Raw genomic sequence first — 21931 nt, forward strand, 5'->3', positions numbered from 1 at the left:
ACCTTGGAGATTTTTATTTGCCAAAATGTACCACCACCATAACAACGCTTCATCATCACGGACCATCTGGCCAACCTTGACGCACCACCTGTGTGGTCAAGACATCCGATGGGTGACGCTGGAGTTACCCTTGGAAGGAACCTTGGTCTGAAACCATCCAGCCGGGCCAAGGATCACACACTTTTATCAACACGATGACGACTATCGTGGCGCTTCTTTTTTTTGTGTGTCTGTTGCTAAAATGCAACTTAAAAATGTGATGAAACCAAAAAAAAAAAACCCTCCTTGACTGGTATGCATGTCTTATCTGCTTCTGTTGAGGAGGTTTTCCTGCACCTGCTGAGGTGATGAGGAAGATAACACCGAGGCTGCCTGGTTCCAGGTCAACAAATGCTCCCCCTCACACACACCCGGGACAGGTCCCAGTCTGGGTTTTATATCTCAAGCTCAGGCCGGAGTTCCAGGCCCGGTTTTCAAAAAAATACATGCTGTATTCAAGACACCAACAAGTTCCTGTCTGAGGTTTTGAATGCAAGCTTACAGAAACAGTTTGTATTAAATGTGTCATTAGACCCTCTGCTCACCAGCTGCTGCTGTATTTTACATGTTTATAATCCAAAAAGGGGAAATATTCCAGCTTTTCACATAAAGTGCAGTATATACATTTTATTTCTCAGATGTTTTATCCCAGAACTTGCCTTCTAGGATTACAATTTTCAGCAATCAGATGACATTGTGTAAAACTTAGAGTCCTTCTGATGCTTTATTGGCCATGAATCAATTATGGGGCGAGCTTTAACGATGAGAACGGGATGCTTTGTTACAAGAGAACCAGGCAGGTTTGAGTCCTGCACTGAAAGCAAGAAAAAGCCGCATTTATCCTGAAATCTGCCGTCTCATGTTCGACCAGCTTGTGTCCTCAAAGCTCCCCGTTAATACCAGCCGCAGCCGTCAGTTCTGCCTGCTGGGAGACTCTGGATTACGGGAAGGTGAAAGAGCAAAGAAGCAAGAAATTAAGCCTCTCAGCAGCTACCTGTGCTCCATACATCAAAGGGCTGAACAGAAGTCAGCAGGGAGGTTTTCCTTCCTCTGGGGACTCTTTCAGCCCAGCGCTGCCTGATAAATAGACTGGAAGGTTGCTGCTTTAAACCCACATGTTGACACAGAGCTGGGACTGATGCAGGGAGTGACACAAGGCTCAGTGCACACAAAGGAAAAACACAAGCAAACATGGACAGAAACTAAAAAACACAGCTAAGCTAGAAAAGAAAAACTCAACTGGAGGAGGTCCATATTCTGTGAGCCTTCAGTGTGAGTGCTGAGGGCTGAAGAAGCTGAAACTGAGTTCTGTGAGCTCAGACAAACGGAACCAAAGCTCGGGCTAAAAGTAGCAAAAAGCTGGCTAAAACCAAAGTTGCAGAATGGCAGCTAAAAGCTAAAGGTAGCAGAAGAAGGCAGATGCTGAGCAGGGGTGCTGAAGCAGATTTTAAAGAGAACAATGTTTTGAAGGAAGTGAAGAGATCTTAATGTATTTCTATGTGGAAAATATTTGTATATAAAGTTAAATACGTTGAAAAGTAGAACAGTTACAAAAGCCAAAGGTCATAGCGCCCGTCCCCTGAATGAGCTGAAAGTCACAAAGTATGAAATCTGCATCCTTTGAGCTCAAATAGCTCAAAGGATGCAGAAGTAGTTAGAAAAACAGCAGTGTGAATTCTAACACAGATGGTTAGATCACAAATACTGTGTGAGAGGTGAAAGTTGTCTCCTTTGGTGATGCTCAGCGGTCCAATCAGAAGCCAGACTCACAGGGAGGATGGTGCCGCTGAGGGAAAGCGTAACGGCAAATATGAAAGCAGTGAAACCTCCAGAACACCTGCAGGCGACAAACTGAGAGATTAAAATCAGCAGCGGTGCACCAATAATCAGAGGATCAGAGGTTTGGTTTGTTTTTGTCACTCATAGTGATAAATATTTGTTATTCTACCCACCAGTGTTCACTGCAGAAGCAAAAATACAGTAATCACTATAACTCTTTGCCTATTAGAGTCCTGTTAGGTTCTTCACCTCGTTTGCTCTCAAGAAAGAGTGTGGAAAAAGACGAGAATAAAAAAAAACAAAACTCTGTCCATCATCTCTGTAGGCAACCCAAATCCTCAGAGCTGCTGCAGCTAAACACTAAATTAAAAGGTGTTGGATGAGCTTTTCTGTGAAGCGTAATAATGTGTCCCTCGTTCCCTTAAAGAAAGCTCAAACTAATGAAAGGAATCGATTGAATATTTCTAATGTAGCTCAGTCACAACAAACGCACTTCAAGCAGTTTGGTATCAAGGATACAGCTAAAAGGAAATCTGGTCTCACAGTGAGGATTTGTAATGTATGGATGAGAAACTTTTCATTTTTGTCACAAAATCTGGCTCATTTTCTCACGATCAAACCTAATATGAGAAGCAGAAATTTTGCTGACAAGTTGTATTTGTGTGGGAATGTTGTGGAAGTAATATAAATGATAAAAAATAGTTTATAAATTCTTTAAAAGCTGCTAAGTTTCTGTCAGCTGACAAGCCGATTTCAGGATGATTCTTTGTGTTTTTAGACTGCTGGATGATTTAAAAGCCTTCCCCTCCTCCACTTAGTAATTAAAGTACGAAGCATAAGCAAATATTTTTGGATTGTAAGTTCTGAGTTGCGTTTCAGATGCATTTTAAAGTTTTTGCTGGTATAAATTCAGCTCATTCTTCCGTTGGAAGAAAACGGAAAGCCCTGCATTGTTAGGAAAGGCTGTTGTTGAACTGATGAGGCTAAGTTTAACAAACACGTGCAGGCGTCACTATTTTCAGGTCAACCGCACTGTGAGAAAAGACTTCAGGAAGGAACTTGTTCAGGTTTCCTGGGTCAAAGGTTAGGAGAAGTCCTAATGAGCCTCACGGAGGTATTTTCTGACTCCAGGAACTCGCAGACTTATCACCACGTCTCAGACTCTTCGGAAACCGACCGTCTCTTTCTGCTAATGGGATAATAAAAAATGTAATGGACCTAAGAACCCGCAGCGGGGATGGAGTCGTGTTTGCGCTGCAGACCACACAGGCGGAGCACGAAACAAAAAGCTGGAGGAAAAATGAGGCGCAAACAGCTGTGATTCAACTGAGAGAGGATCGTCCTCCTGCTCTGACACGGCCTCATTTGGTCTCGTGTTGGCTTGCATACCTCGGCTTCCAGCGGGCTAAATACCCCCCAGGGGTCCTAAAATACACACCCGGAGCAGCCACGGGGAGGACGGGAGGCCGAGCTGCAAGCCCGAACAAGCTGCTCAGGTCCTCAGAGCTCCTTCAGGGTCTGACAGGGAAATCCAGCTCTGACACCATATTCCTGCTGGATTCCATCCAGACCCCGTCAGGCTCGCCGGGTCCAGTTTTTCTGCAGCAAACCGTCCTAATTTAGGATCGAAAGGCTGATCGGGTCGCCGGGGGTCACAGAGGTCGTCGTCTGTTGTGACCCGCGGGTCATCGCTGACACTCGGAGGCCACACGGCGTCACTGCAGTGTTTCTCCCATCGGGTCACATGGAAACAGATAAATGATCAAAACACTGATTTAGAACTGAACTATTCTAATAAAATGTGCTTTGACTCGAGCGTTAGCAAAATATCTCATGAACCACTGGATGGATTTTAATCAAACTTGCAGAAAGTGATCCCTGAATGGGAATCTACGACTGATTAACTTTTGGAGACAACCCAATTAAAAATGGCCACCACAGCCAACTGACATAAAATAAACACAAAATTGAGTACAACCCAGTCAGATTTATAGATATTGAGCTAAAATGTGATGTGGTAGTAGCTGAGAGTCAATCAGAAGACATGCTCTGAGCATGACATTCTGCCATAACGTTACTGTTGAGCTTTGACCAAAATGGCTGCTAGTCCATCATTTTTCAACGTAAGATGATCCTAGAGAAGCCTTTAATTGTCTGTGCTGTCATTTTAAATGGACACTTTGTGGACGAGAACACGGCGTTACAGGTATTTAATGAGAACAAAAAAACTCCTTCAGCATCAGCGGCGTCAGACGTCATCGGGAATCACAGAAACAATCCCAAACACAGATAAAGTCTCAAAAGAATCGATGAACCAAACTGAACAAACAGCAGAGAAACAAACCTGATAACTACCTGTATCATTTCATTTGAAACCTTTAGTGTCATAAGCGGATTGTCACTAACTACAGAAGGCTGCTGTTACACACATTAATAATGAAGTTTTCAAAGTGTCCAGACAGTATTTCTATTTACAACGCCTTTTTTAAAGTGTTATATATGAGCTATTAAACGTTTATATGGAGCTAAACATTGAACTGTGAGGTTAAAGTAAAGAGACCTTTTTAAATAAACCAAATTCTTCTCGACTCAAGATTTAAATCGACCCATGAGAGCCGGAAGCAGTTTCTAGATGAATGGAAATAACTAAGGCTCAATTTGTTGTTTCTAAATTCAAATTTGCTCCCGGCCCCAGATCAGGTAGCTCTTCACCTCCATTCACGTCCTGCTGAATGTTTCAAAGCTGGAAGAGCGTCCACCTTCAGAGGCTGAAAGGTTTCAGTTTGTTAGACATCTGATCTCTAAGGAGGCCTACGCAGCTGCTGCTCTTGTAAACACAGAAGAGTTCAGGTTGGCGCACAGTCATCATCTGAGTCTGGGGACGATTCGGATGAAGAGGATCATGCTGATGAAGGTGAAGGAGACCAGGATGAGCATCAGCCACAGCAGCCAGTTGACAGACTTCTTGGTGTGCTGCTCCAAGCGCTCCGACTCCGTCTTCAGCTTCTCGTAGTTCAGGTCTGCCTGACGCATGGACTGGGTCAAAGTCTGGGAGGCAGAGGGAGACAAATCAGATGTGGATCAGGAGAAAAGTTCTACCCAGAGACATTAAGAACCCCTCATGTGTGCAGGGCTTAAAGGCTTATCACTGGAAGCTGGTTGGGAATCCTTTGCTGCCCACTTGTGGATAGAATCAGCAAAGACAAGTGGCAATAAAAGGAGAAAAGGTTGGAGAATGGTAATCTAATCGTTAAGATAATTCCTCCTGCCGTGTTTCGGTTCAGCAGCTCTCCTGCTGCTCAGAAAGCTACCTGGTTGTCCTGCTTGATGATGTTTTGTGCCGCCAGAGTGTTGTTCTTCAGATTTCTGGCCAGATTGAGCATGTCCTCTGCCAGTTTCTCCTGCAGGTCATGGTGGCGCTGCAAGATGGCGTCCAGCTCGGCAGCAGACTGACGCTCGTCCACAGGGAGACCTCTGCAGAGTTTTGAAGGATTTTTTTAAGATGATTTCATGGGGAAAAAGACCAACACCATCTTATATTCATCATATGTTAGGTTTTACCTTCGGTTTCTAAGATCTCCATCCAATGTGCCTGAAAGAATGAACAGATAATAATAAAAGAAGGACCATTTTTATTTAAACGAGAGCTTCAAGTCTAACAACTGAAAACAAGAAGTTGGTGGTTTTCATAATGATTCTTACCTTTACCAGACGATTGCTGCAATGACAGAAAATACATACTTGAGTCAAACTTTGTTCTACAGGCTTTTAAAATCTAATGCTCAAACTACTCAAGCAGAACTTGTTAGAGATCTTTCTAAATTAAAGAAAGAAAATTCAGACAAACAGTGAATCCCCTCTCACCGTGCCGAGCAGCTCGTCCCTCATCTCTCCTGTACACCTGGCCTTCGTTTGCAGGTGAACCGTCTTACTGGCCGGCATCCTCTCATTGGCTATCGTGGGCGTGCGGCCGGGGGCGAGGAACTGATTCGCTAAGGCCTTCTCTGTTGGTGATAGCTGAGGAAGAGCAGGAAGAGACCAGAAAACTGTTTAAACAAAATTATAAAAGCTTAAAATCTCCTAACCTAACCAAAAAAAAATAGTATACAAGATGCACATTTAAAGAAAGATTAAACACATGATATAAATGAATAAAAAGATGAAACTGATCTCAAACCTCACCAGTTTTTCTGCCTCCAGAAGCCCTTTGAGAAAATCCACTTTTCTCGTGTATTCAGTCAGGACCTCCTGTGTTGGTTTGCTGGAGGAAAAAAACACAAACAGTTCATCAGCAGAGCGCTGCTGCTGCTGCTCCTGTTTACCTGGAATCAGGCAACACTAACAAATAAACACAATGATGTGGTGAAACCATGAAAAAAAGGTTGAACAACTTCTCCATCAGAAGTCTCCCTGACATAGGGCTAATGGGTAAATAAGCAGCAGAATGTCAGTTTCTAAGAGTTCAAATAAAAAAGGCTGGTGCAACCTTTGGCTTTTCCTCAGAGCCACCAACATCTCCTCCAAGGCAGCGACATACTGAAGGAAAGAAAACAAACAGTGATGAACATCTTTATACAGTTCACTTAAATTATACTAGAATTTAAAGATACTGAATGTAAGAATTTAACAACACTGAGCTGTTATTTGCTGTTTCTTTGTTGCTTACAGCTTCATTTCTAAAAACTAATTATCAGACAATTTTCTGATATGAGATGACTGCCTTCCTCTGCACAGTGCTGTGCCACCATTTACTTAAAATGTATATAACATTAATGAAGAATAAAAGCATTTAACAAAAATAAGAAGAAAAACGGTATAACTTAAAACCACACAATTGAGGCACAACAAAACCACGGTCTGATTTATCAAGTGGTGGGGGGAAAAAATAAAGAAACACACATATATCATCTTTGTGATGTCACATCAGGCTACACATTAAGATGGGTTCTGACACCTTTTAAATTAAAGCAGCATTGAAGTTATTAGGTCATTTTTGCTCTTTTGTTGTGCACATTGTACGACAATAACTTGTTTTCCTTTCTTTGGACCAACTAGTTAAGCTTCCACTTTATCCTTATTTATAACGTAAACATACACCCTGCTGAGTGGAAAGTATTTAGATTCACTAAACACGAAGGTAAAATATCCTTGTACGTGTAAAGGAACTAGGGCATTAAAACGATTTAGTTTAATTCACTTAAGTAGATGGATAGGTAAATAAGCAAATAGCAACGGTATTACCTTAGTTAAATGTTTATTTCTCGGGTGACCTTTTGAATGATTGTTGCTGCCCATTTACTGAAGCTAACCCCTCTTGTTACTCGTGAACAAAAACATGGGAAACCTCAGCTATACAGCTGGTAAAAGTACAGTCGGCTCAAAAACAGTCCCTGTTTTCTGACGACGTGGCTAACAACCAGCTGCTAGCAGCTGCACAGCTAACAAGAATCAAAACAGAAGTCAGACACGCCTTTCTCTCGGTAATCCCGATTCACCGTGTTCTGTGTTACCTTCTCTAACCTCCACTCCGTCTCCCCGCGTTTCTCCGACGCCATAGACTCACAGCGAGACAACAACCTAATAAAATTTATCTCCAACCTGGAAGCCATGTTTGAAGCCGACACACAGTCGCGATAATTTGACGTCAGAGCTGAAGCAGAGGAGGTGGGCGGAGCATCAGCTGTCGCTGTTTAAATGGATCAACATGGCTTATTGTCGGATTTTTTTGTATTTGGCCTCAGCAGTCGTACCTCAAATATTGTTGTATTAGTGTCATTTTAGGTTTTCTAATTATTATTTTTATTATGCCACTAAAGGTCAATTCCTATTAGTAAAAACCTCATTTATAAAGTAGAAAGTGGGACCTTTCTTATAAGTACTGTCCCACATTCAGTCCAGTCCGGTAGTTGTCTAAACTGAGATGATTGCCAACCTTCAATATAAACAAAAGAAAGGGGCCTGACTCTGTGTAGTTACTCATCTGTGATTTAAATAAAACCTAATGGCATGTTTATGACATTTTGTAGCAACACACCATCTCATATGGTTTGTGCAAAGTGACACAATCCCTTTTCCCAATAGGACAATAACTGCAGACATAAACGGCTATTTAACAAAAAAGGAGTATCATTAGATAACCTCTCCTTCGCAATTACCTAACCTAAACCCATCTGAGATGATCTCTGTTTCAACATTTCTGTAAACCGCCTTGTGACGATGGTTGTGTAATATGAGAGAAAGCAATGTCGTCCTCTACATAAGACTGCTACTTTAAAGAATTAGAAATGGTGTTTTGTAAACACTGTTTTTCCTTTGTCACATCTCTACATGTCATTTCATTACCTGGATGTCTCCAATATCATTCTACAATGTAGGAATTTGAAAAATAAACCAAAAATCTTTTTGTCTAGGATCATTAATTCCTAATCAAAACTGATCTCTAATGAAAAGACACAGAAGCCGGCATTACAAGCATCATGTACTGTATTTCCATGTTAATACTAATAACCGTTACAGCTTTTGTCATTCAGTCCCAAACATACACTCTGTTACACATCAGAACATCTTCCTTATAATCCAGACAAACTAAAACATCATTCAGCAGTCACAGAGAAACATTAGTATTACATTTCTTTTTGTACAACGTTGGCCGCGGCTGCGCTTCAGCAGGACGTGCTCATCGTTGGACTGTCCACAGCTGAGAGAAATCACATCCTTTCAGCAAGGAGGGTGACTTCAAGGAGCTTTTTGAAGAACATCGTGGCATCACGGTTTGGTTTTTTTTTTGTCTTTGTTTCGGAGGAGAAAGTGGCGTGTGCTGCTTCCGTTTCCCTTTGCTAACTGAAAACAATAACTTCCTATCTGGTGTTTGTTGTGCAGCAGGTAAAGGATAAGTTCAGACAGAATGGGCACGATTAGGTCCTTGGTCTGAACGGGTCTTGCGTCAGTTCAGGGCAACAAACACAGCGATCTGAGACAAAGGTCCTCCTCTTTATTCCCCCTCTCTACGAGTACTGTTCATGAATTACGGTACGAAAAGTGAGTTTATCAACTCAATGTATAACATCAAGGCACTAGCAAACAATTCATTGAGCACATTCTGCTCATTATGAGAACAAAAACAGGAAATTTGTGGCTGTTTTCTTGTTGCACAGATTAAAAAAAAAAAACATTGAGAGGCTACAGAAGACAGCCTGTAGTCAAACTGAATTCATCAACAGTATTCACAATATATTAAAATGATAGAAAAGGTGCTTGGCAACAACTTGTCCAGTTATTTTTACTGTCAAATAAGACAACAGTTTGATTAGTTTCCCTCTGGTGACAGCTGTAAAAGCCACTGTTCACTGTCACTTCAGTCTGACTTGAAGACTGAAGTGACAGAAGACATGATTTCATTGTTCCGCTCACACATACAGGTCCGGTTCTTGTGCTGGGATTTTTATCCTCTTCTGAACTCTGGATTGACTTTTCTTGTATTTACTTGTAGATTGTTGCCTTTTTTTTTTTTAAATCATTCATTGTGTTGGTTCTTGCCTGGTCAGGCATCATCGTCCATGTACGCGATGTCCAGGTCGGAAAAGCGTCTCTGAACCGTGGGGGTTTCCACCGGGGCTTTCTGGTTCTGAGAAGAGAGAGTAACCACGGAGATGGAGGAGGAAGAGGAGGAAGCAGAGGGAGGGCAGGAGGAGAAATGGAGCAACAGGTCACATTCTGGCTTGTCGATGTAAAGGGACTGGGTGCTGTCTTTACGGCGGCCGCGCTGCTCCCTTTTCCTCAACGACTGCACCAAGTTTCGGTTTTCAGGAGGCGTGCCAGCCTGACCCGGGTTTGAGGTTGCTGTCTGGGGCGAGACACCTAGGGGCAGTTTAACAGTGTCTGGGATGACAGGGATGCGACGCTGCAGAACGGGCCTGAGGGAGGAGTTGGAGGATTCGGACGCCGAGGAGGCGGAGCTAGACACAGAGGAAGTGGAGCCGGCACGGGTGAGGTTTGACAGAGAGACGCTTCCAGCAAGAACTTTAGGTCGCTGGGCCAGATCTGGTTTAGGAGCACAAACTTGCCTTTGTCTCTTCAACTGGGCGGCACTTTGTCCTGGCAGAGAAGGAGAAAAAAAAAAAAAACGAGAAGTTGAGCAAGTGGCAAACAAAGGAATTTTACAAAAATAATTACACAGCAATGCAGAGAAAGAAATAGAGATGGAAAGAAGAGAAATGGAAGATCATGCAACCATGTTATCTAAAAGGAAATGTGTTCAGGAAAGTAAAATACAGCCAACTGATTTGATATGGTGCTGAATGTTCAATTTATTTATTGACTCTGAAGGATGTTTGAGCATGCTTCTGTGCCGCGTGAATTTAAAGGAACATAAACACACAAAACACGGTTGCTGTTCCCCCAACCTGCTTTGTTTAAAGAGCAGACATCAGCGCCCCATCACCATCACTGGTCCAGACCTGCACCACAAAAGACAGCAAGGGCCCGAGGCAGCGGCCCCGTGGTCCAGTCAGAAACCCGCAGGTGAGTGAGAGGAACGGGCAGAAGGAAGGAAACGCCAGACGGCACCTCGGTACTAACCTTCTGGCTCTGAGCTGTGAGCAGAGGAGCGCTGCTGTTCATCCAGGAGACTCTCTGAGCTCAGTGATGCCTCGGAGTCCAAGTTCTCCTGGTCTGAACCGGGCTGCTCCATCTCCGGCAGCCGCACGGCAAGGTCCTCTCTAAAGAAAGAGCAGAGGACAAGGACATCAGACACATTAAAGGACAGAAATAAATGAAAGGATAAATGCAGAGAAGGTAACAGCGCGTCCTCACTTTTCCTTTTTGATGGATTCGATGCGTTCCACCAGGTTGTTCTCAGTGTCTGAGTCCAGCGGCTCGTTTTCAGGGACCGCGCTGAGATCAGAACTCGCCTTCTCATGCATCTGCACAAGAGACAGCATTCAAGCACTGAAAACTCAGTTTCAGACAAAAACCTTCAGTAGAAAATTATTATATGGAGTTATTTAAAAACGTGAAAGGACTATGAAGATGCACTACACTTAAACCAAAATCTAAATCAGCCAAAACTGTTAGTGGGGTAAAAAGGAAAGCAGGGTGGATGGTGCCTCTGATCTTCATGCATCTGCACAGAAACACCTACAGCCCTTTTGTGAAGATGAATGAAAATATTACGGTTAAATGCAGCGACTTAATTAATGAACAAACCTGCCACCTCCTCTCAAACAATCATCAGAGTTCAACACATCACCTTGATCAACACTATTCAGCCTTCTCAATAAATAATATGACTTTCAGAGCTTTGTGATCCTTTAAAAAAAACTACAAACTATTTAGTAGTGGAAAACCACAAAGTCAAAAATACAACATTACCATCAAGCTTTGCAAGTCACATTTTTGGTACAATTCACTCTCTGACAAACACAGGAATCATACCGGCAGCCCAGAACCATCTTGTTCTCACATTCAGAAAACACAAATAACAACAGAACCTTCACATCACAAGCTGCACAAAAACAACTAACGACAATATGCAAACTACTCCCCGTTAGTAACAATGATTTTTACATTTAGATAACTGTAAAACAAATGAAAATGAGTAAAAGAAAAAAAAAAAAAGAAAAACAGCCAGAGCATCACCATACTCTAACATGCCAATGCCATGCACAAGCAGTCCAACATGGCAAACTACAAACAACAACTACTGGATCTACTGCGCCGGAGAACTGGATGATACATACCACCCCTCCTTTGTAAGGAGCTGAGTACCTGAGAGGTAAATGCAGGCAGTGCTAAAACAACAAAAAAACAAGGAACATTGGCCATGTTACCTGAGTAATCTGAGAACAGCTGACGAAGGGTTTGATTTACATGATGCAAGAAAAACTCAGTTCATGTGAAATAAACCTTTATGTTTAAATTATTCACTGTACGTTCACACGTGCAGCCGGTCTAAGTGTGAACCGAGCAGAACCTTTGCTCCTCACCGTGTTCTTTCTCTTGAGTTTGAGCTGGTTAACGGCCAGGGCCTCGGCGTACTCGAGCTGCTCGATCTCCTCCATCTTCTCGTTGTAGCGCCTGGTCTGCTCGATGATGAGCATCTCGACACACCTACAGGTCAAGAAGAGCGACGGCATTTATTCCACGTTGGGCTTTTTTGTCGATTTGATAAGATTACGGGGAAACAAATTCATTTTGTGGCGGCCTTACGTTGTCGTCTTGGCAACGTCCTTCATGCTGAGCAGCGGGTCGGCGGTGTCCGGGCAACGCAGAATACACGGCGCAAACACGATGGCCAACGAGTTGGAAGACATGCGATTGTGAGCCTCTTCTTTAGAGACCCTGCAGGAATGTTTTCAGAAAGAAGAATGTCACTTGATTGTCTGCTTTGTCTTATTATTAATTCAAGGGTTGAGTAAGCTGATCTAGACTACACTGAGAAGAGTCCCTACCTAAAGTCTGAAGGGTTCTGTTCGCTGATTTAGATAAGATTTGCTTTAATACAGACGTGACACGAATCCTTACCTGACAAGGTGGAAGACGAGTCGCTCTAATGTGGTGAAGTTTGCTGTTGGAAGCTCCTCCAGCACTTTATAGATGGCATGAAGCTGCTCCTGGGTCTCTGGCAATTCTAATAAAATACATGAAAAAAAACCTTATTTGTGAAGATTAACAGTCTGATGTGATGAGAAAAAGGCCTCCATTTAATTTTTAACCACAATAAAGAAACATTTGACAGAAAATCTAAACATTTTACAACAAGTCATGAGACAGGAGAGGCAGAAAAAAAAGGTTCTGTTGGGAAACGGTTCCCCCTGCTGGACACCGTTCAACTCACCCACTGCATGAAGGAAGTCGTTGTAATGTACGAAGGTCATGAGTGGGTCTGGCAGCTCCCGGAGCCACTGCTTCACCAGGCCGGTCACTGTGTGGATGGGATAGTCCTCGAGGCAGACTGAATAAGGGTCTACACGCACGAAAAAGGTAAAAATGTTTAAAAAAAAGTCCTGTTTTCCTTCTGTCGGATTTATGTGACGATCTGTGACACTGAAGGTGTCTAACCTGTCTCTAGCCGCTGGTGCAGATCTTTGATGCGATTGGCAGAGCCCGATTTGCGATAGATGCCCTCGGTGTAGAGGCCGTGCATCTCCACGTGCTCCAGCATCATCTCCAGAACCACTGGCACCGGGTTCTTTTCACTCACCAGGTGACAAACTCGCACCTTAAAGTGCTGTCCGGTGACGACCTCATCACTCTGCGGAATCGCCACACAGCAGCAAGTCAATAACCCGTCAAACAACACTTTGAACTTATCCCAGTCATGTATGGCAAAAATATAAGGCTGAATTTAAAAAGAAAAAGGACCTTTTTGGCACAGAAGGAAGAACAGTCAATGCTTATTTTGTGAAGGCACTTCTTGTGGCACACCATTTTACAATCTGTAAGAAACGACAAACACACAGCTTCCATCTGTATTGTGTTTTACTCCCAAACTCTAGTTTTGTTGGGACATTCACTCACAGGTGCACATGTAGGCTTTCTCCATGACCCAGATGTAAGAGCTGCACTGGTCACATGACTGCACGATGCTGACCTGATAGTTGACGAAACCATGATCCAGGAAGCACTGCGCCTAAAAAAAACCCCACTTTCAGTCAGATTTTATACCGAATCAAAATCATTGCTGTGGACAATCTAAAGGATCGCTTTCAATTGCAAACTTACACTTTTATGTTTATTCCTCCTCTTTTTTCTAGTTTTGGCAAGCTGAAAGACGAGACACATCTGTGAGTACATAATTCCTTTTTTTTTTTTTTCAAACAGTAGTCATGAATTCAGGGTTTTACCTTTGCAGGTTCAGCCTCCTCCTTCTTCATTTCTCCTCTGATGAAGCCATCCAACACTGACTGGAACAGGTTGACCACGAGTGGGACGTCTTGTTGGTAGTCGCTCCCTGCCAAGTGAATCACTTTGTTCTGGTAGCCTGACATTAGCCCTTTGTAGCCGGTGGTAGGTTTCTGTTTAGACGACAAGCAGAAAATGAAATAAAGAAGACAGACTCAGATTTGTAAGAATTATGTGACTGTTTCAAGTCTGCACACATACTTACTTGGACAGAATACATGGATTTGATGTTCTCCCTGAACTGCAAGGTGGCTGTGACAAAAATGGACTCTGTACTGGACAGCGGCTTGCCCCTGGATCGAAAATCATTGACCTACAAAAAAGCAAAAACTATGTATTTCTGTCGAGGAAATCTGACTGAAGTATTTCCAAAACAGAGTCAGCAACTCAGTCGTTACTCACCTGGTTGCTCAGGAACTCGTCGAGGTGCCGCAGCTCGTTGGAGTTTTTGATTTCTCTGTCCAGCGAGGCGTTCCACTGCTCAGAGACCCGTGTGGCTCGACTGATCTTAATGGTGGGGTTCCTGCCTAAACTCCTTCCAGCACGGTCGCCGTGGGGCTGAGGGAGAGTCCGAGACTGGTGTCCTGATGGAGGCACTGAAAAAAAAAAGGATTTTATCACAAATACAGTCTATTTCTGAGCATGTTTTTCAAACACAATCAACAGATGTAGAAGAAACAAACCCCAGAGTCATTCTGAAACATAATTTTGCACAGCTCAGCAGGCAGAATAATTATTTCACATCTCTTCATGTGTAATGTTCACCGACTGCAGCAGGAAAAGAAGTGTAAAGGTTGTAGAAATTACCTTCCCCTTGCGCCGACTTGTCAGTGAGAGCCTGAACGAACGTCAGCTCTTCGTTGTCCGGAGTCTGGGCCTCTTTGGATCGTTTCTTCAAGAACTTGAAGAATCCACTTGACCTGCAGGAAAGAATAAACAAGAAACTGTCAAGAATGTTTATCCAGTCGTAAAAATGTAAAATGGTTTGGTTCTGGGATGAGACTGAACGTCTAACTTTATGACTCATTACAACAGAGTTTAATTTCCGTTTATTCCTATTTGAGCAAATGAGTACAATGTTTAATCACTGTTTAACTATTTAAACCACATTATTTTGGATCTGATTTCTGATTGGTACGTTTTTCAAATGATCAATGTCTGTATACCTCGAAAATTATAATGACAGTGAGACCTTTGGGCAATTTTGTTTAGTAAAATTGTGTTACTTCAAGTTTACATCACACCTAACTGGCTCAAATCAATCCTTTGAATGCATGCCTGAAAAGCCTAATGCGTGTCTCTTTGTGTACACATTGGGCCCAGATGTTTGCACATCAGTCCACTGCAGTGACGTACTTGTCTGGAGTGGAAGCGCTGGAGTTGACTAAATCCTGGGGACCAAAACCTTCTTGCTGCTTCTTTGAGAGGGAGCTTCCTTTGTGACTTTCTTGGGGGGAAAGAATCTGCAGACCAGAGAATGCCGTTTAGAATTGATTAAACATGAGGAGAAATTAAAATGACCAGGTTTTTCTGAAGTAAAAAGTGGCCTGCAAAGAGTTTACTATTGAACTTTTAAAACAAGAAATGTTTTATCGCAGCAGAGCGACCAGGACTTGAATCACCTCTCTGATTGAAATGGCACCAGCCCCTTCAGAACTTGGAGAAAAACTGTCAATTGATGAGTACGATGTTTCGCTCCTGCAGAAAGATCAGATATCAATGATTTCATTAATACAAAGTCGGGATGTTTCACAAAAATTTGGTGTAATCTATAGACAGGATAAGGATAAGGATGGAGCAGACATACAGCTGTGACTTCATCATCCTTTCCTCTGGGTTGTGAAGTGGAGGAGAGTTCTCCCCGTTACTCCTCCTCCCCCCTTTCCATTTCTCCGGTTTCTCCTTTATAGCTCCAGAGCGGCGCTGCAGATTTACAGCTCCGACACTGTCACCATTTTTCTCAGGAGCAGAGTCGGCGGGCAGCAGGGGTAACGTAGTTGGTCGGACGGGAGCAGCAGGGGGAGGAGTACTTTTTGCCTCCTTCTTCCCTGCCTTGTCGTCCTTCATCTTCCAGGCCACGAAGGTGTACTGATCCAGCTCCCTGCTGTCTGACTGCTCTTTGAGCTTAGAGGCCTCCTGGTTCTTGCTCTTTGATGGGGATGTCGGATCTTTGCTGGTGGCTGCAGAGGAGGAGGAGGTGGTGGAGGCAGAGGCGGCAGCTCGTTCCGTCTCTCTCTTGTTGTGCTCCAGGCCTCTTCGTCTCCTCTCCTCCCGCTTCCTGGATGAAGGTTGCTTGTTGATAAGAGCAGACTGGATCCTCTTCTGTTCAGCATGTGGACTTGTAGAGGTAGTGCTGGTCATTTTGTGCTCCCCCTGAGGTGGAGATGTGGGCTTAAGTGCGTTGGGGGTGACCTCATCTGAGGGCAGCACCGGTTCTGAATCTGGTTGTCCTTGCGTTTGGTTCTCCAAGCCCTCCTCCTCATTCTCCTTCTCCTCCAGCTGAGGTCCAGCCTCAGACATGTTCTCCTCCAACTCTTCATCTTTGCTTTGTTCCCCATCTGTATGTGAGTTTACATTGTCCTCCTCAGCCTCCTCCTCCTCCTCGTCCTCCTCCTCCTCTGGAACAGGGAGGTTTTCATCCAGCATCTCCTCTGTGACCAGCTCTATATCTGGATCCTCTCTCGTCTGAGGCTCTTGTGCTTCTCTTTGCCCCGCTTCCTCCTCTTCCTCCCTCTGCTCCTGTGCTTTCCTGGCTGCTTCCTCCGCCTCAGCTCTCCTCTTTGCTTCTTCTTCTTCTATTCTCAGTTTCGCTTCCTCTTCTGCTTTTCTCCTTGCCTCTTCCTCCTCTTCTCTCCTCCTTTCTTCTTCTTCTGCTCGCCTACGGGCCTCTTCTTCCTCCTCTTTTTTCTTTTGTTTCTCTTCACGTATGGAATGACACCTGTATTGCGCAACAAAACGATACAAATATGGTTGTAAATAGTGCACTGAAACAGAATCCATCCATCCAGGAACAAATGCTTTCATTTTACTTTCTCATGATGACAAAAAAACATTGAGTGTTTGCGTGGTTTACCTTCTGCGAGCTGAGTGCCCCCTGACCAGGGCTTGTATTTTTGTAGCACCTTGTTTTTGTCGGCGGTACTCTGATCTCTGCCTGTGTCCTCTCCACGCCGCCTGGATCAGACTTGCCGCATGTCGCCTTCGCTCCTCTTTGCAGTACCTATGCCATGAGAACTAAGAGACAGGACAGAGAAGACCAAGACTCTTCTTAAATGGTCTCCACGATGTTATAAAGCAAACAAAGAAAGTCTTTTTACCTGGATCAAGATGGCTGCCCTCCTCATGTCCAGAAACTCCTGCCTCTGCAGGCGAGCTCTGAACCAGCGCTGAAGGAAGATGATCTTGTGCATTACGTCCTTGTGGAGCACGTCCTGCAGCTTCTGCCGCTCCAGCTCCTTTAGAAACACCTGAGGCGGCAAAACGTATCAGAGTGAAAATCTACAAGCTGATGAACATGGAGGTCTGAATGATAAACGAAAAACAACTAAATATTCGGCAGCAGTGGCAGGAGTAAAAGGAAACATATATTGTTTTGTTTTTTTCTTAGAAATTAACGCCGTTAGTTTCTGAAGGGCAGCCATCTTAATGAAATATCTGTGACTATGTTTGGTCAACAAGGTTATAGTATCATATCCTTCTTTTATCACTTGACCTTTAAGCCATCTTTCCTGCAGCTGATTTTAGGGGACGTCATGAAAAAGATGACATTGTTCTTCTCTAAAGTCCAAGCTTTGTTTTCAGTTCTGTTTTGAGAAACTGTAAGAATAGTTGCTTCTACTGGCTAATTTTAAACAATGATAAATGTTTTTTTTTGTTGTTGTCGTCAGTTTCCTATTTACACTCAATGACCAATTTTACAAAAAAAAAAATAAAGCAGAATTTTCTATTTGGGGAAAAATGAAACAAAACCAACCACTGACCATTATTAATTCATTTCTTTCTAAAGTAATATTTAAAAAAAATACTTCTGACCATATCTTGTGGTTACCAAAAGTTTTTAGGTTGAAGCTGAAAAAGATAAAGACGATGAGGTGGAATTACTTCTACTCTGCAGCAGAAAAGTGACAAACTTTTCTACGTCGAACCTGAACCGTTCACAGATTGAGAACATTTTAAACCCAAGAGGGACTTCTGAAACATGAATACAAGCAAAGAAAAGTAAAACTTTTCATAAACCTTTGCTATTAAATGAAAGGTCATTTGTAATACCTTGGTTTTGCCTATCTGGTACGTGGTGGAGTCGAGATGCATTTTCTTTTCTAGCAGCTCTAAGATGTCCTCTTTGGAGGCAGAGGTGTTCTTTGGCAGCAAAACTCTGAACTGCTCCACAAATTCCTGCAGAAATGATACAAGAACTTGAGACGAATGCACCGTTTTACAGAAGATATTCTGCATTAAATAAGTGCTGTGGCCGTATGTTGGAGAAACGTCAGCGGAGGAGTGCATCTGCGGTACCTGGAAGGTGTACTTGGCTCCGTAGCCTGACCTCCTGATGCGAACAGTTTCCAGCATTCCCGTGTAATGCAGCTGCTGAAGCACCAAGGCCTCATCCAGATACATCTCCTTCTGCTCAAACACACAACGAGTTAAGTTACTGTCATCTTAGACAAAATGAGAATTTGCATCACTAATTTTTGCATCAACATTCAGAAGCATAAAGGAGCTTGTTTAACAGACTTACAGGAACATTATCTAACTGAATTAATCTACACATATTTTGATTTTAGCATAACAAGATAGACAATGAATGACACTATAATGTTTTACCTTCTCAGCATTGGAGCGGATACAACGAATGAAGAAAGGCTCTGCTTTGTTCAGAGTCTCTAAGAGTTTCGTTAGAGAGTTCTGACGAGAAAGAAAAAAAGAAGCGTTGTTATGTTTTAAAGCGAACGCCTGCCTTTGAGCTCAATAAATCATAAAGTTGCAGCTGATGATACCTGGAACTGGGCGCTGATGCTGGGGGGTTTCTTCTTCTTGTGCAGGTGGAGCAGAGACTTCGTAGTGCGATCGTGCAGCGTCAGACTCACAATGAATTTCAACGACTGCGAATCCAGCAAACTCTGGAAGCAGGAAAAAAAACAAGCAATTCACTCCCTTTGTTTAAACTAATAAAGCTGCTTCTAAACTGGAGGTTTCTGGTCTTCGCTCAGGTTTACCTTAGGGATGGCCTGCTTCTGCTTGACGGTTTTGTTTTTCCTGTGAAAAAGGAAGAAAGAGGGCGCAGAGTGAGTAAGGAGCAGAGGTGTGAAGATGGAAATGGGGTGAGTGGATGGAGTGTCGTGAGGCCGGGTTAGTACGGATGGGTGACTTCTTTAAGCGCAGTCGGTGAGTGATGAAAACACAGGCTTGCACCTAGACTGAATGAATGACCAGGAGGTTAGACAGTAACAGGCGAAGATGGAGTGAAACTCTTAAAAAAAAAAAAAAAAAAATCACCCCAGCACAGACTCCACACAAACAGACAGACATGCTCTCTACATCTTCGTGATCTCTTCATTGCTGCGTACCACACTGCAGAGTTTAGTGTAAAATTCTTACATGCGTAAATTTTTTGCTGGGACATATTTTCACAAGATGCTTAAAAAGATCTTGCATGCCAACAGTCTTTGTTGAAACTCATGCTGCAGTCTTCATTCAAGGCTGATTATCCAGCTTACAATGGCGAATTACAGAATCTGCGCTGTTTTATCACACTGGGTCAGAAGTGAATATTAATGTTACAGCTGATACGTTAGCGCTTCATAACGGATGCAGGAGCATGTTCTGCCTGAGCCGATGAAACCGAACTGATCTGGAGAAGAGCCGATGCCAGCTCTGTCTGCAGACTCACTGGAGGACGTGTCGTGGAAAGCGGAGGCGACCCCAAGACTGCAGCAGCTTGCGAGGGTCCTCCCCGTCCAGCTGCAAGTTCTTAATGGAGCTGATGATCTCTGCATGCATGTCTCTGATCACGCATACACACATATATACACACACACACATGGTGTGAACAGAGGAGAAAACGGGGAGGGATGGGGAGCGGGGGAAGGAAAATAGGAAAACGCAAGAAAAATTGAAAAATATGTAATACACGAGACCAAAAAAAAAAAATGTAAAGGGTAGTGTGAAGAACACCACTGTTAGGACACCTCCAGTAGAAATATACCACAGCAGTTACCCAAGACAGAAACACACACTGCACAACAGCTGGGGCATCTGAAACCTAGAGACACTTCAGCTTTCACACTCTGCTCATCTGTGAACCCACTGAGTTTTTTTTTTTCTCTCCCTTGATTATGTATGAGGAAACCACAAGACATAAGACCACCCAACCATGCTGTTACATCCTTTTTAAAAACAGAAAAGGAGACACAGAAGTAGAGACTGGGGTATTTAGAGGTTGTGTTCACACGTCTTGCTGCAACTGTGGTAGTAAACATGCAGAGCTGAGCTGGCGCTCGGCGTGGCTGGCTGGCTGTTTCCATGCTGCGGCTGTAAGTTGTTACGGGTGAAGGTTTTGTGCGTACGGTCCCTTAACCGTGGCTGGTTGTTACACTGGAAACCGGCTCTGGTGAGGTTAATATGGAGGCTCGTCCCGTAACCCAGAGGTAGTCCATGCAGGTTGTTTTTTTTTCTATACTCACCACGACTGACTGGGAAAACAGAGGCCAAGCAGTGAAGGAAATGACTCTAATGTGGAATTCAGTGTTTCCAGATCTGAAAGAACTGGATGGTTTTAAAAAATACTGAACATGTACCAGATGATTAAACTCCGCTCTGGTTCTACAAATGTCAAAAAAAAAAAAAAGTGAAACCAGTCATTTTAGATGTGAAGCTAAAAAAAAGCCAGAGAATCCAAAAACAAACACTATGGTTTGATTTCTTGAACTCATCTTGTTTTACCAGACATTTCCGTACAGGTTTATTAAACATGCGTGTGATTTCAAGGCTTTACAGCCCATCGAGGTAATCCGAGTGGCTAATACGAGAAGGCTAGCGCAAACGCTTTCCTGTGCTCCACAGCAAAAATAATAAACGTGAGGAGGTCGAGGGATTATGGCGAATACAGAAAAAGGAAGACGATTATAGTGAGGGAAGACTGCAAGCGAAACTAACTTTTTTCTGCGGAGTTTTAATGCGTTTCACTGCTTCACCAAACTTCCTCAAACAGTTGACTTTTATAATGTAAGAAGCAGATGTTGAAACAGAAAAAGACCTGACCTTTTATTAACAAAACACATTCAGCACACTATTTACTAATAACATTGTTTCAATTTATCTATTTTTTTTAATTAAAGTAGAACAAATCACTATTTTATTGTTCAACAAAAAATGTCATTCCTTCCTGCTTGGCCTCATGTTCTCACTTTTTTGTTCTTTCCACCAAATTCACTTACTTCTTATTCTCAAAGCTAGCAAAGATGTCTTCAAAGACCTCTAGAGGGCGCTCCTCTGAGTGATCAAAGTAGAAATCGAGCATAGAAGCTCGTCTGTGGAGGAAAAGGAAGAGGAGAGAACCGCAAACACTGGGGTCACCAAAAGGTGGGGAGGATATGGGTGACTGAGATGAGGTAAAATAAATTTTATCTGCAGCTGACGACAAAAGGTGCTTTTCAAAAAACAAAACAAATCTAAACTGAAACAAGCAAAACTGCACAGATTTCAGGTGTTCGTCCTCATCTCATTCAGAACCACAGGAAATACGTAGAGGTCCACCAGGTTAAAAATTTCCTTCACAAGTACCACACTCGACAGATTTCCTTCAGAAAAAAACAAAACAAAAAAAAAAACACAAAGAAAACTGCCCTCACAGGTAAAACCAGTCCGAAGCCACTGAAAACAAAGTGAGACAAGTTTATCAGCTTCACATCACTCAGTGCATATCACTTACTTGTACATTCTTTCTATTTGGGCATTGGACCGTTTGAGTTCTCCTAGAGGAGTTCTGGCTGCTGGACGGATAACACCTACAACATCAGACACGAAACACAACAAATCACTTTTAATAAAGAAACTGTTTCACCGAGAATCAGGTTTTCTATCTCGATCAGTCGCATGCTTTTGTGAAGGCTCACAAAAACGCTCCTCTCTCTATAAGAGCGCCCAAATTATCTGAAGGATTCAGAATCGCAGAGAAAAATCGCAAAATCTCCCAAAACCTCAAGTTTGT

The 21931-nt window shown here is 43.1% G+C and overlaps 2 protein-coding genes across 8 annotated transcripts in view; both read right to left on the reverse strand.

Annotated features, from left to right (window-relative positions):
• Positions 1-3947: 3947 nt before the first annotated feature.
• On the reverse strand, positions 3948-7473 carry use1 (unconventional SNARE in the ER 1 homolog (S. cerevisiae)). Of its 2 annotated transcripts, XR_005232779.1 has the most exons (9): positions 7329-7473; positions 6305-6354; positions 6001-6079; positions 5683-5835; positions 5521-5536; positions 5380-5410; positions 5130-5292; positions 4584-4866; positions 3948-4536 (listed from the first exon to the last, which is right to left on the reverse strand). XR_005232779.1 is itself a non-coding variant. In XM_017407075.2 (8 exons), exons 1-8 carry the CDS (start codon positions 7425-7427, stop codon positions 4684-4686), a joined length of 774 nt encoding a protein of 257 aa, XP_017262564.1. In that variant the 5' UTR covers positions 7428-7473; the 3' UTR covers positions 3948-4683. The 2 variants fall into 2 exon arrangements, 1 of the variants encoding a protein (XP_017262564.1); XM_017407075.2 differs by having other exon boundaries at positions 3948-4866.
• A 1083-nt stretch (positions 7474-8556) lies between these two features.
• The window catches only part of LOC108230619 (unconventional myosin-IXb), a 44693-nt gene continuing 31318 nt past the window's right edge, over positions 8557-21931 (reverse strand). The window contains exons 16-45 of one of the 6 annotated variants that reach the window (XM_017406991.3): positions 21653-21728; positions 21159-21251; positions 19613-19726; positions 18939-18978; positions 18720-18842; positions 18547-18627; positions 18235-18345; positions 17989-18114; positions 17037-17186; positions 16793-16953; positions 15527-16657; positions 15342-15417; positions 15076-15182; positions 14527-14639; positions 14122-14315; positions 13925-14032; positions 13662-13832; positions 13540-13581; positions 13336-13447; positions 13180-13253; positions 12877-13069; positions 12653-12781; positions 12340-12445; positions 12025-12156; positions 11802-11925; positions 11556-11606; positions 10630-10739; positions 10396-10535; positions 10221-10274; positions 9772-9912 (exon numbers count right to left, since the gene is read on the reverse strand). In XM_017406991.3, coding sequence (XP_017262480.1) covers positions 10261-10274; positions 10396-10535; positions 10630-10739; positions 11556-11606; positions 11802-11925; positions 12025-12156; positions 12340-12445; positions 12653-12781; positions 12877-13069; positions 13180-13253; positions 13336-13447; positions 13540-13581; positions 13662-13832; positions 13925-14032; positions 14122-14315; positions 14527-14639; positions 15076-15182; positions 15342-15417; positions 15527-16657; positions 16793-16953; positions 17037-17186; positions 17989-18114; positions 18235-18345; positions 18547-18627; positions 18720-18842; positions 18939-18978; positions 19613-19726; positions 21159-21251; positions 21653-21728 — 4202 coding nt within the window. In that variant the 3' untranslated portion in view covers positions 9772-9912; positions 10221-10260. Of the gene's footprint in view, positions 9913-10220; positions 10275-10395; positions 10536-10629; positions 10740-11555; positions 11607-11801; positions 11926-12024; positions 12157-12339; positions 12446-12652; positions 12782-12876; positions 13070-13179; positions 13254-13335; positions 13448-13539; positions 13582-13661; positions 13833-13924; positions 14033-14121; positions 14316-14526; positions 14640-15075; positions 15183-15341; positions 15418-15526; positions 16658-16792; positions 16954-17036; positions 17187-17988; positions 18115-18234; positions 18346-18546; positions 18628-18719; positions 18843-18938; positions 18979-19612; positions 19727-21158; positions 21252-21652; positions 21729-21931 lie in introns of all 6 variants that reach the window. The other 5 variants (XM_025003952.2, XM_017406986.3, XM_017406987.3 and 2 more) reach the window with 5 other exon arrangements.

The sequence above is a fragment of the Kryptolebias marmoratus genome, linkage group LG24, assembly GCF_001649575.2.
Source record: "Kryptolebias marmoratus isolate JLee-2015 linkage group LG24, ASM164957v2, whole genome shotgun sequence".
In the NCBI taxonomy this organism is placed as follows: Eukaryota; Metazoa; Chordata; class Actinopteri; order Cyprinodontiformes; family Rivulidae; genus Kryptolebias; species Kryptolebias marmoratus.